The sequence below is a fragment of the Aotus nancymaae genome, unplaced genomic scaffold, assembly GCF_030222135.1.
Source record: "Aotus nancymaae isolate 86718 unplaced genomic scaffold, 86718_ANA_hifiasm-v0.15.2.pri h1tg000010l, whole genome shotgun sequence".
NCBI lineage: Eukaryota > Metazoa > Chordata > Mammalia > Primates > Aotidae > Aotus > Aotus nancymaae.
In genome coordinates, this window is record NW_026988421.1 from 42,393,603 (window position 1) to 42,408,893 (window position 15,291).

Here is a 15,291-nt window from a genome sequence, read left to right on the forward strand (position 1 = left end):
CCTCAGATTCCCCATCTGTAAAATGAGAAGGTTGGACTAAATGATCTCTTTCAGGTACTTTCCAGTTCTGAAAGTCTATGATTTCACGTGGGAAAGGGGCGTTAAAATGTAAGCATTAAAAGCTACCCTCAACTAATCAAGAGACTTCATTAACTTGGGAATCCAACGTTTGGAAATACAAAAACAAGCAGGCAGTCAGGTTCCTAGGCTCTCTCCAACGCCAACTTTAACCATAATAATGTAAGTGACCTACAATACTGACAGTACAGCCAAAGTCCTAAGTTCTGGAAGCAGGAAGTCACTACACACAGGAATGAAAAGAATTTCCTTCCCTTTCTTTGAATATGTTAAGCTAGATATTGAAAAAGGCAGAATTTGTCTTCAGTGTCCTTCAACCACCATTCTGAGACTCTCTAAATTCTGATAGTCTAAGCCTGAAGTGACTCAGTTTAGGGCTTCTAGCTTTTGAAAGTTCTTGTCCTTTTTTATTACTTAAATTCTGCATCCAACTGTACAAAAAGTACAAAGCTTTGTGGTTTTTATTTTCCTCCAAAGAAACACTATGGTATCTCCAACAAGGCTCTTTGTAGGAGAGGTCTATCAGGAAAAGATCCCTAAATGCTTAGATCACATGCAAGTTGGGCTCATTAAGTTTCCATAAAACCTTTTACTTTATCTTGTTGCCTATTGCCACTGCAATTCTCTCCCACCCCAACATACACACACCACAATCTGATTATAATGAATTAGCTGCCATATTCTACACACTTTTATGCCAACAAACTTCTTACAATGCCATTCCTTTGACCTGCAATGCCACTTCCCCTCCTCTCCTAGGCTTGAAAGTCAACCCTTACTGGTTCTTTTCACCCCAGCTCAAACATGCCTTCCTTTATGAAACCTTCCCTATAAGGTACAATTACTATTTCCAATGTTCTCTTCATTGCAACCTTCTATACAAGAGTTACTTCTTCTGTAATGCCTCATCTACCTGTTACGTTAGAATGTAAGCTACTTGAGAACTGGAGCTACATCCAATTCACCTCTGTACGCATCCCCCCCCAACATGTTTTGTGATATCTAATAAGTGATACAGACTTAAGAAACATTTGTTCATTTGTGAACCTGAGAAACATCAGTGAAAATTCACTGAAAGTAATAATATCAATGTCCACTCCGCTCTCAGTACTTCTGACATTTTATCACAATAGAAAGATCACTAAATTACAGATAAAAAAGCAACACCCCACAAGACAACATGGCAGAGAAACTTTCTTTTTAGTAAACATTTAATGCCCACTGAAGGCAGAGTGAATCTTGTTCTTACGTTTGATAAACTCTATAGACAAATTATAACAGTGAATTAGTGTGTAAAACTTTACATCAAAATTTTTTCCTATCTATAATTTACAGATATCACATGGGAAAGATAAAAGTCAGGTAGAAAAATAACATCTTTTATGTGCTGATTTTTAAAAATCAGAAAATAGTCCGTATTTTGAGAAGGAAAAACAGTCTTTATGGGCAAAAATTGTTAAAGCAGTTTCTTCCTTCCTTCCTTTTTACCTTTTCACATCTCTACTCCCAAAGTCAAAAGAAAAACAAAAAGGAAAAGATAAAGAGTCAACTAGTTCTATCAATCAGGTGGGCAGTCCTTAAAACTCTGTCCTAGACAAGACAAACCACCTAATTCAGCAATTTTAAATAACTTATGTTATATACAGTTAGAGAATGCCCTAATAGCTTTTTCAGTCAATTGCTCTAGAGACACAGAATACACAAAATTATATTCACTCTAAAGTATACCTCCATGGAAGATGCTATTAGTGCTTTAACAGAAGCTCCGCTGTGAATTACACTTAAAAATTACCACACGGTTATGGACTCAAAGATGGGCTAGATGCCAAGTCATTTAAAGCAGATCAAGTAACATGAATCTGTGCCAACATTGTTTTACCTCATCACTACACTTTCTAAATGATCTAACCATGCTCTCGGACTTCTTGAATTAATTGGTTTAGGAATACAATTCTGTTAAAATATATCTTTAACTTTACCTCACTCTAAGAAGGAAATAACTTTCACTTAATAGTTGTTTTAGACGATATTTGCAAGCATACAAATAAGAAAACATACTTACAGATTGTATATCTTGTAATGGTTTTTATGCTTTGAATCCAAAAACCTTAAAACAAAACAAACAAACAAAAAGCCACCATTAACAAAAATGAGCTAACATTTGAAATTACATTAATACTATTGAGAAAAACCAAAAGATTCTCTTTTTCCCTAATCTCAAATACCATTTAAATGAAAATAAATAATCCAAACAAATATCCCTTCCATGGGTTTAGAGTAATCATGTCATTCTTAAATAATTATTACATTACACAGATTTATACAATCTGAAGTAAAGCCAGAGCTTTTCACAGAATGATTATTTTCATAATCTTCTATCTTCAACCTAACATAAAGAGACTGAGTATTAAAACAAAACTTCTTTAAAAGCATTAGCATTTAGTGCAAGTATACCTAGCTCAGACAGATTTGCAAGACAGTCATAATCAAGCACTCCTGAAAATAATCCTAAAAATTCAGACATCATTTTCCCTTCAAACTAAAAACTTTTGATATTTGAAAGAGCCATGTGTTAACTATTAACTCTGTATAAAGGTATTAAACATTTTCACATATATATTCTCATTCCACCCTCACAAACATCTGAGAGATAGAGCTTATTAACATTTTACAGAAGAGGGAGGTAGGTCTCAAACAGATTACAGAACTAACCCAAGGTCATGTACAGCCAAGAAATCAAAGAATCAAGACCAAAGACCCCTTCCTCAAGACAGTTATGAAAGTAAACAATAACAATTACAGCTAATACAAGCACTTACTGTATGCCAGGCATATTCTAAGCACCTCAGATATATAAATCATTTAATCCTCAACCCCATAAGGTAGGCAAAAGAAGGGCTAGAAGAGCATAAGGCTGAGGAATTGAAAGAACGTGTAGAATAAAAAGACAAATGAAAATCAGAAGACTAAATAAAAATTAAGAGTTCAGGATGTTCAATATATGTTAGGAGTTCCAGAATCAGGGAACACTGAAAAGAAACCAAAGCTATAACTCAGGAAAAATACTCAAAACTGAACGATGGGTGTTTTCAAACTGGAAGAGTACACGAGTACATGGCAAAACAGATGAAAATAGTAGAAGCATACATATCTTATGAAATTTCTGAACACCAAAGAAATAGCAGACTCTAAAAGCTGCCTGAGAAGAAACAGGTTTCATAAAAATAATGTGGAATCAAAATGACATTACCCTTTTTAACAGCAATACTAGCAGTTAAAAAACAACTGGGCGAAACTTTCTGATTTTGAGAGAAAATTTCTCGGTCTAGAACTCCATACGAAGACAGACTATAAATCAAGTGTGACTATATAATAAAGGCATTTTAAAATAAGCAAAATCTCAAGTAATTTTGCTTCCCATACACTTTGTCAGGAAGTTACTAAAGATGTGCTCTGCCAAAACAAGAGTGGGAAATCATGAAAGATGACAATTTTCAAGAACTGAAGAATCTAACTCACAAGAGAGGAAAAGAGAATCCCTAGAATGATAGTGAAGGGACATCTTAAGTAGACAGCCATATAGCAAGCCAAGCAGAACAATTAACCCAGACTGGGAAAGATCAGAAGACACCTGGAAAAGATAAAATTGATATAATGCCAAACGTGCTTAAACATGTTGAGAGACTTACACAATTAGGGGTAACCAAGTTTATGAATTAAAGCTAAGAACACTGAAAACTAGTAATAAAAAAAAAAAGAGAGAGAGAGACAACTGTAAGTCCAAGAAAAACAAAACATGCAGGAAAAAAATCATAAAATGCTATATCACTTAACTATGAATGGCATTTATCTAGTTATAATCTCATAAAAAGTCAATATTGATATAACCAAAATTATAATGTAACTACTGGCAGGAGTTATAACTATTGGCAGGAAGAAGGATGAGTAGGACCTCTGAAAATACATGTGTGGTGAGGTGAAGAAAGAGAGTATATGAACTTGAATCTGAAAAACTTTATTACCAAGTAGTACAAGCAGTATTTTTAACTGTCACCAATAGAAATTATATATTTTTATATCACACTACAGTTGTTGCAGATAGGCTATGATCCTTAAGAACAAAGAAACATAGTGCCCCTTGCTTTCATCATGGTGGCTCTTTTCTGATGCAGAATGAAATGGAACTCAAGTGGAACACAGATTTCACTGAGGTAAACAGGAAGAGATTAGACTGCTCAGGCCGCTGGAGTTTATGGAGCAAGGGCCTAAATTTGTATGGATTTCATATTAGGTATTTGGCTGGGAGCTGGCCTGTCTAAGCACAGGATCTGAAAGCATAATGGAGATGATACCAGAGGTAATGTAATATAATACTTGGAGAAGCTGGGAGTTCTGGCCCAGGCAGAGTGGAAGCGACCTCCTGGAACACTCAGATACTTAGCTGAGACACCAGAAAGGGCAACCTTAAAGTAAAAACCATGCCCTAGGACAAAAGACAAATCTGAAATAGGCCTGCCTTAACAAAGAGAACCAAACCTGACAATACTAGATCTACTGTTAATTCAAATGCCTGACAAAATGAAACTCAGCACCCTTAAAGGAAGTAACAATCCAAACTCCCTACAACATTTGAACATACGATTAAAATTTACTAGACAGGCAAAGCAGAAAAACGTAACCTATTACAAAGAAAAAAGAGCAGGCAATAGAATCAGACTCCAAGATGAACCAGATGTTTGAATTAGCAAAGATTTTAAAACAGTTACTATAAATATGTACAGAGACGTAAAGAAAAATGATTACAACGAGTGAAAGATGGAAAGTCTCTGCAAAGACATAGAAAATACAAAAGACAGAAATTCAAAGCCTCAAAAGTACAATATCTGAGGAAAAAAACTATTAGATGATCTCAACAGAAGATTGTATACTGCAGAAGAAAGGTGTGACAGACTGTATTTTCCAAAAATTCATTTAGCAAATATTTATCAAGCACCTGTTATGTAACAAACACTACTGTGGGCACAGTGGCAACAAAACTCCAAGTTTTGACAACCATAATAATGAATGCTTCTAGCAGCCTGAGAAACCCAGTGGAGAACTAGCTTTTAGTATCTCATTTGGAAAACAGCCTAAGGACATTGGACAGCTCCCACCAATCCTAAAATAAATGAAAAAGAAAAATTAGCATCTGAAAAAGCAAAATAATTATTTATTTGCTTTTTTTTTTCCATGGCTAATTCACTATTTGTAACCATATATATTTCCCCTTGTATTAGTCTATTCTCACACTGCTATAAAGAATTACCTGAGACTGGGTAATTTATAAGAAGCAAGGTTTAATTGGAGGCCTCAGGAAACTTATAATCATGGCAGAAGGCCAAGGGAAAGCAAGCATGTCTCTGTGGTAGGAGAAGGAAAAAGAGAGAGAGAAAAGGGGGGAGGTGCTACACATTTATAAACAAGCAGATCTCAAGAGAACTCCTTGCATGAGACAGCACTAGGGAGACAGTGCTAAAACCATCACAAACCACCCCCATTATCCAATCACCTCCTACCAACCCCTCCTTGAACACTGAGGATCACAACTCAACAAGAGACTTGGGTGGGGACACAGAGCCAAACCATAACACCCCTGCTGCATTCATGTTTAATCAACATTTGCTCTTAGAACCCTAGTATAACTACAGCTGTTACTGCTGTTGCTAATACATAAATTACACATAAATCATCCCTGCCTTACCCCATTAACATAGGCAAGCCCCAAACATTTCAAGTCTTAACTACTGTCTCCTGACCATCTTCAGGATGGTTATTAAAATTAATTGTCACATATCCAATACAAGGAAAGTAACTATCTTGTTTAAAACGTTCTTGTTTGTAACTTTTATGTGACAATACTGCTTTCTCTTACACTGCCTCATGTTAAAGAAAAAACAAAACAACAGCTTTGTATAATTTTGCTCAGAAATAGCGATTCCTAGTACTCAAGAAAATCTACTCTAAATAGTTAAAGCTGGAGGGAAAAGAAATAAACAGTGGCAGGCCAGGCACAGGGACTCAGACCTATAATCCCAGCACTTTGGGAGGCCAAGGCAGGCAGATCACTTGAGGTCAGGCATTCAAGACAAGCCTGGCCAACATAGTAAAACTGTCTCTACCAAAAATACAAAAATATGGCAAGAATGGTGTAATCCCAGCTACTGGGGAAGCTAAGGCAGGGAGAACTGCTTGAACGCAGGAGGTTGCAGTGAGCTGAGATCATGCCCCTGCACTCCAGCCTGGGTGACAAAATGAGACTCCTCCAAACAAAGAAATAAACAGTGGTAGAACCAACCTATAACTAACTGAAGAAATTTGGAAGGCTATCAAAAATAATACTAAAAACTGCCAAATATTTCTTCCAAGAAATTATACCATTTTGTGCTTTTACCAACATACATAAGAGTTCTAGTTAATCTATGACTTTGCCAATCCCTGTAAGCCCTTTTTTAGCCATCCCAGTATATATGATATCTCATTGTTTAAATTTTCATTTTCCTGATGACTGACTTTCAACATCTTTTCATATGCCTTATTGACCATCTATATATCTTCTTTTGTAAAATTTGTTTACATTTTTTGCCTTCTTTTTTTTTTTGAGACAGGATCTCACTGTGTCACTAAGGCAAGGGTGCAGTGGTGCGATCACAGCTCGCTGTATCCTCTGCCTCCCAGGCCTAGGCTATCCTCCCACCTCAGACTCCCAAACAGCTGGTACCATAGGCACATGCCACCATACCCAGCTAATCTGTTGTATTTTTTTATTCTGTAGGGACTGGGTTTCACCATGTTGCCCAAGTTGGTCACAATCTCCTGGGCTCAAGCAATCCTCAAAAGTGCTAAGATTACAGGCGTGAGCCACCACACCTAACCTGCCCTTCTCTTTATGGGGTTATCTTCTCATTATGAAGTTGTAAGAGCATCTTTATGTATATATTATACACTCAAGTTCTTTGTCAGATATACGCATTGCAAATATTTTCTCCAAACTGTGCTTGCCTTTTCATTTTCTTAATTGAATTTTTCAAAGAGCAGAAATTTTTAATGTTGACAAAGTTGAATTTGTCCATTTTTTTCTTATATGGTTAATTTTATATGCACTGTTTAAGAAATCTTTAAGCAGAAAGTTACAAAGATTTTCTCCTATGTTTTTATCTAGAAGTTTTATATTTTTAGATTTTACTTTACATTTAGGTCTACAATCAATTCCAAATTAATTTTTGTGTATGATGAGACATAAAAGTCAAGGTTCACTTTCTTTTCAATGTTGTTCCAGTATTATTTGTTAAAAAAGATTATCCTTTTCCCGTGAATAATCTCAGTACCTTTGTCAAGAAATGAATATGTAAGCTTTTCTGGAATCTCTATTCTGTTCAATTTATCTACATTATGTGACCCAACAATTCTACTTAAAGGTACTGAACCAACAGGAACAAAAATATATGTCCACAAAAGTCTTGTACATGAATCCTTATAGCAGCTTTGTTCATAACAGACCCAAACTGAAAACAACTCAAATAACCACCACACTAATAATGTCATATCCATACAATGTGATATTACTCAGCAATAAAAAAAAAAATTATTAATACAAGCAACGACAGGGATACATTTCAAAAATATTGTGCTAAAAGAAAGAAGCCAAACACAAAAAGGAGTACATACTATGCGACTGTACTTATGTGAAATCTTAGTATAGGTAAAGCATCTATAGTGATAGAAAGCAGATCAGAGATTGCCTGAGACCAAGTTTGGGAACAGACTGCAAATGGGCATAAGGAAAACTTTTTATAAAGTGAGTGTTCTAAATCTTGGTTGTTGTGGTGTTTACATGAGGGTGTGTGTGTGTGTGTGTGTATCAATAGTCACTGAACTGTATACTTAAAATGGGTAGATTTTATTGCATATAAATTATACCTCAATAAAGCTAACTTTTAAAAGTAATAGCCTCTGATTTAGAAATAGCAGTATGTAAAATGCAACCTACCTTTAAAAACTCTCAAATTTATTTTGATTAATACTAGAGGACAGCAATGGAAGGAGTACATCATCTTCAGGAATTAGAACTTTTTAGGATGAGAAGCAGAATGACACTGTATAGAATAGCACTGTTTAACAGAACTTTTTGCAATAATGAAAATGTTCTGTATCTGTGCTGTCTTAAAACAGTAGTCACTAGCCACATGTAGCTACTGAACATGTGAAATGTAGCTAGTACAAATAGGTGACTAAATTTATTTTATTTAATTTACATTTAAACATAAATAGCTACATGTGGCTAGTGGCTACCTACACTGGATACGAGATATCTAAAAGATATCTATCTATTAAAAAAAAAATCTACTGGGATACAGTACACATGCTTCCTAGTCAGGTAGTAGAAATAGTTACATCCCTAGAATAGAGCATAAAATTGGAACAGAGAAAATGTACAGTAAAAATTAAAGATTTCATGACTGTCAAAATATATACTAAAAGTATTTTCAACTAAATGCAGTTTTCTAATAAATTCTTGCAATGCTTAATTTGCTTCTGTCATTACATTAGAAAGAGACTACAACTCTGGATATATTTCTAACTAAGAATGAGGAACCAATTTGAGTGGAAATGCCAGGAAACAGGGAGAAAGTGTTCACATAATTTTAGAGTTCACGTCAGACAAGGAAGGAAATACTGGTGTAGTTAGATATGATACAGATCAGTAAAACAGATTTCAAAAGCTTCATTTAAATAACAGGCTAAGAATTCATAACTCAACCTACAATGAAAGACTCGCGGTTTTAAAAACTAAAATTCTGTATAAACAACTACACATGACTCTAGTTTAAAAAAGACAAAGGGGGAAATACAAAAATTATCTGAAACCAACCAACACAGCTACAGTGAATTTACCCTCAAAGCTCAGATTTAAAAGGTACATATATATTATAACAGCCAAGAAAGAGGATGGGGGGAGATAATCACAGACGAAACAAAATGCAGCATATATAAAGGAACATGAAAATGGTAAAAACAAAAGGCCTGGAGGAGGGGAGAATGTTCATACCAAAAGGAATAAATAAATTAGGCCAGGCACAATGGCTAACCCCTGTCATCCCAGCAATTTGGGAGAGTGAAGCAGGCAGATCACTTGAGGTCGGGAGTTCAAGACCAGCTGGCCAACATGGTGAAATCCAGTATCTACTAAAAATGCAAAAATTAGCTGGATATGGTGGCATATGCCCATAGTCCAGCTACTCGGGAGGCTGAGACAAGAGAACTGCTTGAACTTGGGAGGCAGAGGTTGCGGTGAGCCAAGATTGTGCCACTGCACTCCAGCCTGGGCAACAGAGTGAGACTTTGTCTTAAAAAAGAAAAAAGAAATTAGACTCACACACATTAAACAGCAATATAATGCTAAAGACAACAAAAAGGCAGAATTCTTAAATTCCCTTTTCACTTTTATCTTCTCTATCTAAGAGAAGATGATTCAGTAAGTCAGGAGTAGTGGATACATGACATTTCTCTGTATTAAAAGCCCTTCCTACTTGCTAATTTAAGCAAGGTGACTTTTAAAGAATACTTCTTTTTTTTTTTTTTTTTGATATGGAGTCTTGCTCTATCGCCAAGCTGGAGTGCAGTGGCGCAATCTCAGCTAACTGCAACCTCCACCTCCTGGATTCAAGCGATTCTTCCACCTCAGTCTCCTGAGTAGCTGGGACCACAGGCATGTGCCACCATGACCAGCTATTTTTTGTATTTTTAGTAGAGACGAGGTTTCACCATGTTGGCCAGGATGGTCTCGATCTCTTGACCTCGTGATCCGCCCGCCTCGGCCTCCCAGAGTGCTGGGATTACAGGCGTGAGCCTAAAGAATACTTCTTAATAAGCAATCAATAATGCAAAACAAAGGATAACCCACCAAGCACTTTATGCTATCATTGCTTCATCTGAATTTTGTAGTCACAAAATTCAGATGACAAGAGAGGTAGAGCATTATACAATTGTCTGAAGAAAGAGTAAAACCGATTTCCTGAAAGTCATTAAGGAAAACATAAACAACCTAAAAGAAAAATAAGTTGAAAGTAGGGTCAGTATATACATACACACACATCCCAAAAAGTACTTAAGACCAATACATCAAAAAGTCGCTAAACCTCACAATTTAAAAAACACAATCAAATAACAAGATACCAATTTTTTCCAACAAGCTGTAAAAAGTTAAAGTTTGAAACTATTCAGTTTGCCAAAGTTAGAGGAGGTAGGAGGAAGAGGCATTCTTAAACATGTCAGCGAGTATATAAAAATACCATTTTTAAAGGCACAAGTTTAAACCATAGACTCGATGGACCTAGCAATGGACCATACTAGTTCCACGATCATAAAATGAAATAAAAGGAAGCTAATAAAAGAATCAGGTAGGTAGATGTCCACAACAATATGGAAGATTCCTAAGATATAAATTTTTTAAAAGGTGCGGAACAGTAGTTGTATGTTCCCATTTCCTGTTTTTAAAAAGTGGGTAAACAATGAAAACGATTTTCAAATGAGTATGTGAAACTTTAAATTACAGATATAGTTGTGAAGAGGGTAAAACAGGAGAAATTTGTAGGGGATATTTGTCATCTTCAGCCTGTTAAGCAATCGAAATATTCCAATTTGGAGATAATTTCAAGACATTAAAAGCAGGTATTTCTTTCCTCATCTTTCTATTATCACATGTACAGGCCTGAAACCAACTATTTATAGGTCTTTTTGCTGTGGATACTGAATCCTAGTGAGGGCAGGTACAGGAGAGTCAGAGAGTATTCACAGAGATCATCAGAAGAGCTGAGTTAAGAGCACAGTCACCAGTGGCAGTACCTATCATACCAAGTGTCCAGGCAGATTGTTCCTGTTGCAACCTTGTGGCCATGCCTTGCTTCCCTTAGCCTCCACCTATCTTCCAAGTCTTGTTCTCAAGCTATGATCTACCTAATATATTTTTTTTAATTCCTTTCTGATTAGGTAAATTAAGAGTCACTTTCTATCAGTTGCAACCAAGAATTCTGGTTTCTTTTACAGCATTTTCCCATAATTTTGTTTTGAGTGAGGGTTGGTAAAACCACATACTCTCTTTTGCGTGCTCCCTTTAATATTTGAACTTTTTGATTTCTTATCTACCACTGTGAGCAACTGTGAGACTTGTAGGAGAACAAACTATAAGAAAATATTACAACATTTTAAAAAGGGGATGAGGTTATGTTCTCTCAAAGAACTTGAATATTACTTAGAGAAATATTCACCATGGCTGCCCCTCCCACTTCCTTCTCTTTCCTCCCAAGGATTTCATGCCCACAGTTGGCTGATTGCCTTGTAAGTCTGACACAATGGAAAGGCGGAAAAAAAGCAAGAAAACAGCACTTTCCAAAGGGAAATGGGAAAATTTGCCTATAGATACTTGGAAAATAGAGACTAAAAAAGTAGTAAACAAAAACAAAGAGGCAATACTCCCAAAACTTGGATGATCTAGACTACAAATCTTCCTAATATAAACATACCTTACTTCAAATAATTTCAACATATAAAAATCTAAACTCATTAATGACTCACAGATTTGAAAACATAGTCTTTATTAATTTTTTGTACTTTATTGTGTGTAAATTATACCTCAATAAGCCTCTTTTTAAAAAGCTTCACATGGTGCAAAATATCCCTTATGGGCACACCTCTTACCTGGACAAGGAAAGAGGGCAGAAAAAAAAAAAAAACAAGCACCAGAATGGGGGACTACTCAAGGGTATATGGTAGGGGGTTGTTGTAAGCACAGGTCTCAGTATGTCCTTGTGAAAACTGGAGATCTTGGGGATTAAGAACTGGCAGCTTTGATTATTATTCTAGACCAGCTTCCACCTCCCAGAGGCCACTGTGCTCTCTATCCCACCCTGAGGGATTAGGGAAGGAAGAGCATAGCAGGCTTGCCCCAGGCTTATTACCCAGGTAGGCGAGAACCCTAGGGACCTGCCCCAGCAGAGATGGCTTGCAGGTGTACAGGCTGCTGCACCTTCTGAAACTCACAGGGTAGCACTCAGACCATGCAGGCCCAAAGCCTTGATGTCTCCTGCAGGTTACACTCCCTGACACTTGCAAAGGGCTAGAACGAGATGCACCCATAAGCAGAGTGAGAAAAAAATTTTTTAAATTTTATTTTTTAAATCCTTTACTTTCTTCATAGTTCCAATGAAACAGATCTAAATAAGCTTCAAGAATATATTTTAAAATTACTTTTGACAAAATAATACAAGAACATATACCTTTCAAATAATGTTAAAAGAAAAAGTTTGGAATAAAAATTAGTCAAAGAGCAGGGCGTGGTGGCTCACACCTGTAATCCTGGCACTTTTGGGAGGCCAAGGCAGGTGGATCACCTGAGGTCAGGAGTTCAAGAACCACAAGGCCAACATGGTGAAACCCTGTCTCTACTAAAAATACAAAAAATTAGCCAGGCATGGTGGTGCATGCCTGTAATCCCAGCTACTGTGGAGGTTGAGGCAGGAGAATGGCTTGAACCCAGGAGGCAGAGGTTGCAGGGGGCCAAGATCACGCCACTACACTCTAGCCTGGGCGGGCAACAGAGTGAGTCTCCATCTCAAAAAAAAAAAAAATTAGTCAAAGAAAGATGGCAGAACAATAGTACCAGGAACCCATCTCCTCACCTACACAATTGTAAGGAGAATCTGTAATTCTGGAACTCTGGAGTCTATTCAGGCTTTCAATTTCTAAGGAAAGGCTTAAATGGTAAATCACAGTTAGTTTGAGTCCATTTCAGCTCTTTGTGCAGCTATGGCTACCCATCACTCACCCCCACAGCAGGCAGCCATGCGCATGTTCCTGGTGCACCCTACACCCAGTTTGTAAAGAGTCAAGGTTGGCAATGAGGACCTTGCCCTCCAAATATCAGGAATCTGTGTTCTGATTCCTAATTGCTGCTTCTGATCAAAATGTACAGCCACAGGCAGACTATCACTGTTCAACCACCACTGGCTGAAAAAATTTCCAGATTTAAAGGCCAGAGCTATTTCACCCCTTTGATTTTATTTTTTTCTTTTTTTGCCTTTTAGCAGCCAAACATTTAAGGAAGATTAATACTGCAAAGGAACTGCATACACAGGGCAATTGAGAAAGTCACTACACATGCCCAGGGAAAAATACAGGCTGAGATCTTAAGATTACACCCAGCATAGAAATACTCTACAACAAATTAAAAAACAAACAAAAGAGCAAATCCTAAAGAAAAGAGAAAAATCTGATTTACAAAGTTATCATTCTTCAAGATTCACATTCTAGTTTTTGACAATAACAACAACAAAAAATCACAAGGCATGGTGGGGGACGGGGGGGGACACAAACCACCCCAAACAAAACATTAAGTATAGGCAATTCAAATGGAAAGAAATTAATTAACAGAAACTGTCCCTGAGAAGATCAGATGGTAGACATGTACTAGACATAGACTTTAACACAAATATTGAAAGGTGCTCAAAAAGCTAAAGGAAGATATGGATAATGTCAAGAAATGAAATGGAAATAACAATTAAGAGATAGAAAACATAAAAAAATCAAAAAATAAATGCTAGAGCTGAAAAGTACAAAAACTGAATTCAAAAGCCAACTGAGCAGGCAGAAGAATCAGTAAACTTGGAAGGTAGGACAATTGAAAATACCATGTGTCTGAAGCACAGAAAAAAAAACTGAAGGAAAATTGAAGACAACAGCCTAAGAGCCCTGTGGAACATCATCAAGTGGACCAACACGCACACACTCTGGGAATCCCAGCATAAAAAGAGAGAAAAGGGGCAAGAGAGATTATGTGAAAAAACAGTAATCAAAAACTTCCCAAATTTGATGAGACATTAATATAAGTATTCAAGAAGGTCAATTAATTCCAAGTAAGAAAAATTCAAGAGATCCACACTGATACAGATTATAATTAAACTATCAACAAAGGCAATCTTGAACATGGAATGAGAGAAGCAAATTGTAACGAACAAAGGGATCCTCAATTTCAGCAGATTTCTCATCAGAACTCTTAGAGAACAGAAGGTAGTGGGATGATATATTTAAAATCCTGAAAGGAAACAAACAAAAATACTTGTCAACCAAGACTACTATGTCCAGCAAAAATGTCCTTAAAAATGAAGAAATTAAGACATTTTCAGATTATCAACTGAGAGAGTTCATTATCACTAGACTTGTCCTGTAAGAAATGCTGAAGTGAGTCCCTCATCTTGAAATAAAGAGACTACACAGTAACTTGAAGCTGTATTACAAAATAAAGATCCTGAGAAATGATAAATACATGAGCAATAACCAAAGCTAGCATTTCGTCACATTGGTTTATAACTCTACTTTTTGTTTTCTACATAAGATACCAGTACATTAAAAAATAATTACTAGTCTATGCTTTTAGACACACAATACATGAAAATGTAATTTTATGACATCAATAACTGAAAGGGAGCAGGGACTGAATCTTATAGAAGCTGAAATTTTGTATGCTATTGAAAGTAAATTGGTATAAATTGAAATCGCAGTGTTATAACTTTTAGGGCATTAAATGTAATCCCCAATGGCAACCACACAACACACACAAAATAGCCATAGAATATAAACAAAAGGAAATAACAAGAAAATTAAAACACTTCACTACAAAATATCAACTAAACACAAATGCCAATAAAGCACGAAATGAGGGACAAAAAGTATGGCATATAGAAAATAAATAGCAAAATGGCAGAAGTTAAATAATTACTTTACCAATAATTACTTACCAATAATTAAACTCTTCAATTAAAAGGCAGAATTTGACAGAATGTGTTAAAAAAAAAAAAACCCCACAATCTACAAGAGATTGTGTACGCTATCTACAAGGGACTCATTTTAGATCCCAAGACACAAATACAGAATGTAAAAAGATATTCTAAACAACTAATAACTAAAAGAGAGTGCAGGTAGCCACATATTAGACAAAATAAACTAAATCAAAAAAAGGTTGAGACAAAAAGATACTACATATCAACAAATGTCAATATAAGAAGACATAATAATCAAAAACATTTACACACCTCATAAGAGACCACCCAATTATATGAAGCAAAAATTGACAGAATTGAAGGTAAATAGACAGTACATAACAGTTGGACACTTCAACATCCT

The 15,291-nt window shown here is 36.0% G+C and overlaps 1 protein-coding gene across 2 annotated transcripts in view; it reads right to left on the minus strand.

Annotated features, from left to right (window-relative positions):
- The window catches only part of PTEN (phosphatase and tensin homolog), a 101,282-nt gene that overhangs the window by 45,545 nt on the left and 40,446 nt on the right, over positions 1–15,291 (minus strand). Inside the window, exon 3 of one of the 2 annotated variants that reach the window (XM_012467566.3) lies at positions 2,141–2,185. The exons of the other annotated variant lie outside the window; for it this stretch is intronic. Within the exon in view, the coding sequence (XP_012322989.3) occupies positions 2,141–2,185 (45 nt within the window). The remainder of the gene's footprint in view (positions 1–2,140; positions 2,186–15,291) is intronic. 2 annotated transcript variants of the gene reach the window in all.